This window comes from Arachis ipaensis, chromosome B04, assembly GCF_000816755.2.
Source record: "Arachis ipaensis cultivar K30076 chromosome B04, Araip1.1, whole genome shotgun sequence".
In the NCBI taxonomy this organism is placed as follows: domain Eukaryota; kingdom Viridiplantae; phylum Streptophyta; class Magnoliopsida; order Fabales; family Fabaceae; genus Arachis; species Arachis ipaensis.
Genome location: NC_029788.2, coordinates 131,360,471 through 131,364,421, shown reverse-complemented (window position 1 = coordinate 131,364,421; position 3,951 = coordinate 131,360,471). Strand labels below are relative to the sequence as shown.

The following is a 3,951-nucleotide window of genomic DNA, read 5'->3' as shown; positions in this document are numbered from 1 at the left end:
CAGGGTGCTGGAACATACATGTTCCGGGTTAATGATGAACGAGTCATTGATGCCACTAGAGCAGGAAGCATAGCTCATTTAATTAATCATTCTTGTGCAGTGCGTCCTTTCTCTCTTAAATTTGATTCGGTTTTTGTACCTGCATGTTGGATGAAGAACAAGAGTCAGATCTTCAATTTATTGCTCACCTATATAGTTTCTGTTTCTGTGCAGCCGAATTGCTATTCGCGAGTTATTAATGCTAATGGGGATGAGCATATTATAATATTTGCAAAGAGGGACATTAAACAATGGGAAGAGCTTACATATGATTATAGGTTTCTCTCTTCTTCAAAAGAATTATGATATGCACACTAAACAACCATACAACTGACTTTTATATTGGTTTTAGCTCTGTGCAAAATTGCAGTTTTCAAATATATTATACTTCATTGTTTAATATTGTGCTGACTATATTTGTTTCATGTGACAGATTTTTCTCAATTGATGAGCGGCTTTCTTGTTACTGTGGTTTCCCAAAATGCCGAGGTATAGTTAACGATACTGAGGCAGAAGAGCGAGCTACTGCTCTGTATGCACCTCGGAACGAGTTGATAGATTGGAGAGGAGAATGAGGTAAGCAATTGCGAGTGCTCTTGCAGTGTGACACCTTTGGTCATTTCTTGTCGATTGAGGTTCCCAATTAGACTATTAGAGTCTCCCCCATTTCTCTTTCTTCTTTTGTTGCAGATTTTTAAATCTTTATGCACAGAAGTTGTAAGATCCATCTGGATCCTTTTTTGTCCAACTACTTCTGCCATGGATTCTACGAGTTTCCTGAACGACATTGTTGTACATATCCCATTGCTTCATCGTAACTCCAACTGAGAAGCTTATGTCAGGCTCGCGATTGTGGGGTTCCTTTGGTGTTACTGTTATAGTAATTTGGAAAGACACCACCAAACCTATTACAAATGCCACATTTGAAATTCATTGCCAGAATTAAGGCCTCTGTTTAACTTCAACCAACTTGCTGAGATATTGTAACTTGCCATTGGATAGGTACACATTTGTAATTACATTAAAGCTTCATACAAATGAAATGAAATTTAGAATTCGAATTATAGCAAATGCTGATTGCAAAATTGCCTGCCCATCATAGGAATGCCAAATGCACATTTACTATTACTCTTATCTTATTATGCTTATTATTTTTATTATTGTTGCTATATTCTTGTATTGAAAGATAGCTATTCCATGAATTTTATCTCATTGAGACTGAGCAATTCATGAGCTAGCCCAAGCTCATCAATTATGCATTTAGTGATTTAGTCTCGTTCTTTAATTAAAGTTAACCTGTTTGGTTCATTTCTGCCCATACTGAGGAGCCACTAGCTCCTTACTCCAAAAAAGCCAATTTTATCCCCTACACTAAACTCAATACATAATTGACTTTTGTAAAGGACAAAAATAATGCTGAGATGTCAGGATATTGAGTTTAATTCTAAGAGATTATTACTAGATTATTACTTAAATATTATTGTACATTTCATTTATTCTAAGTTTTTTAGCTAAAATATTTTTAAAATATGATATATAATTGAAACATAGTATACTCTTTCAAGAAATTAGTTCAAAATAAATTTATATTGTATTAGTTTTCAAATTCTCATAGATAGAATGTTGAATCCACATAACATACATACCTAACCTAATCATAATAGAAGAAAATAAGTCAACAGTCTCTAATGATGAATACAAAAGTTATTGAAGAATATTTATATACACCAATTTTTATATATATCTTTCACTTTTGGTATTAAAAGTGATTAATAAATTAAAAAAAATAAAATTATATCCTTTATACCATAGAAAAATATCACTTAGTGGTGTGCCAAAAAAATGATACAAATATAATTTCTCAAAATTATTTCTGTTATGGCCCATGAAACTAACTGAGCAGTGAAAGCACTGAGTTCTTGACTTCTTGGTTGGAGTTAAAGACATCTCTACAAGAGGTATGTACTGTACTTTCACCAAATCTAGTATAATGAAGTTTATGTTCACGTTTTTTCTTAATGGATGTTTCTTACGAAGATCACACCTATTGCAAAAGGAAATCATACAAAATTGTGTTCAAAAGTACTTCATTTTATATTGTCATTTATGATTTTGCAATTTCCATGAAACTAGACATAATAATAACATAGTAATAATTTTCACACATGTAGTATAAGAATGCCAAAGGTTTCTTTAGCAATGATGGATCAATCTTAGTCAAACATTGACTATGATTGTGACAATTTTAGCCACTCACACGCACACACACATTGAAAGTACAAATATGAAAGTCAATCTATAATTCACTACTCAGAAAGATAGACATTGAAATTGAGTATGGTATCAACCCCATCTGTGGTGTGCTGATCCTCCTTGAGAAGTGTTTCCACAGTAGCATACCCTTTAGCATTCTCATACTTACCAGTTCCACCAATCACTGCTACCTCAGATTCTGTTGATGCAGTCCTATGAATCCCAAAGAAACTTATAGTATCCTCAATTCCATTGTTGTGATTCTCACTTTCAACATGCATCAAAATTGTAAGCACAATTGTTTTGCTTGAACCATCCAATGAACTAGCCAAGTAGAATCCTTGTCCCTTTCCAATCACAGCAGAACCTAGCTCTGGCCCTTCTGTTAATTGGTCATCAATCACAGTCACAGAGCCAAACATGAGTTTTTGGACCGTCAACCCGGCCGGGAGGTTCCCAGCCGTGATAAACGGCTGGGTACTGCTTCCTGTAACCGTGTTGCCGGTACCACTATTTTTGAACACAGGGGAGGCTTGTCCACCACTTAGGCCTACAAGGAGTGGCAAATTGTTATTGGTGATGATTCCATTGAGTTTGGGGTTAACTAGTGGGATTCCTCCACTTATTGGGAAGATATTGTTGTTGGCTTTTGAGAATGGTAGGCCGGTTACATCGGTGCTCGCGATGATTCCGGCCACTACTCTGGCTGATGGTTGTGATCCTCCAAGGATGTCATGCATGAAGAAAGAAAGTGACGGCTCTTTTGATTGTGGTGTTGCTTCAGGGATGGCCGGGACTTGGGCTTGTGGTTGTGGAAGTTCGGCCGGAGTTCCCTTGTTGGCCGGACTAGCCACTGGTGGGCCTGCATTGGTAACTTCAATGCCTGTGCCCGCATTGGCATCTTCAACACCTGAATCTCCGGTTGCAGGACCAGTGGCAGTGGCTGTGGCTGTGGCTGGGGTTGCGGCTACGACCGGAGTTATTTGGGGTGTGGTGGGAACTGGTCCTGTTGTGACTGAAGGAATGGTAGCAACTCCAGGTCCTGGTAGATTGCCTACGGGTTGTTGGGGTTGGGGATTAATTTCATCTAGATTTCTTGCGGAGTAAGCAACTGAAAATATTGTGAACAGGAAGAAAAAGATGCAAAAACCATTGGCCATTTTAATTTACACAGAAAGTTGTATGTGTTGTAGTGATGATTTGAGTTCGAGAGAAGGATTTTGTTGTTGAAGCAGATTTCTTCTTTCTGTTATATACACACACACACAAGAATATAGGAGAGGATATGTAATTAAATCTTTGATTGAAGTGGAGTTGATATATATGTTGATATATGTATTATGGAGTGGTTGGATATTTGTCCATGGAGTGTGTGCTTTGGTTAAAACAACTCCTCACTAATTAGAATTAGTGTTCTCATTTGTCACCAACGAAACCAATTTGATTAAAATTACACTGTTAATGATGTGATTAAAATTTAACCTATTAAATTTATGTAATTGTTTTTAACTATGTTAGATGTATACTAAAATTAGTCATTAAAATTAATTATTTATATAAAATACACATTGAAAATGAATTAAATAATATATATATTTGTATACAAATATATAATAACTGATTTTAATGTACAAATAATATTTTTGAATTGCATTTTAT

The 3,951-nt window shown here is 35.7% G+C and overlaps 2 protein-coding genes across 2 annotated transcripts in view; one reads left to right on the top strand and one right to left on the bottom strand.

Annotated features, from left to right (window-relative positions):
- The window catches only part of LOC107635584 (histone-lysine N-methyltransferase ATX2), a 9,118-nt gene extending 7,951 nt beyond the window's left edge, over nt 1-1,167 (top strand). Inside the window, exons 22-25 of the mRNA XM_016339093.2 lie at nt 4-99; nt 214-317; nt 473-615; nt 730-1,167. Coding sequence (XP_016194579.1) covers nt 4-99; nt 214-317; nt 473-614 — 342 coding nt within the window. The 3' untranslated portion in view covers nt 615; nt 730-1,167. The remainder of the gene's footprint in view (nt 1-3; nt 100-213; nt 318-472; nt 616-729) is intronic.
- On the bottom strand, nt 2,113-3,713 carry LOC107635583 (dirigent protein 9). Its single transcript, XM_016339092.2, has one exon. It carries the CDS (start codon nt 3,450-3,452, stop codon nt 2,346-2,348), a length of 1,107 nt encoding a protein of 368 aa, XP_016194578.1. The 5' UTR covers nt 3,453-3,713; the 3' UTR covers nt 2,113-2,345.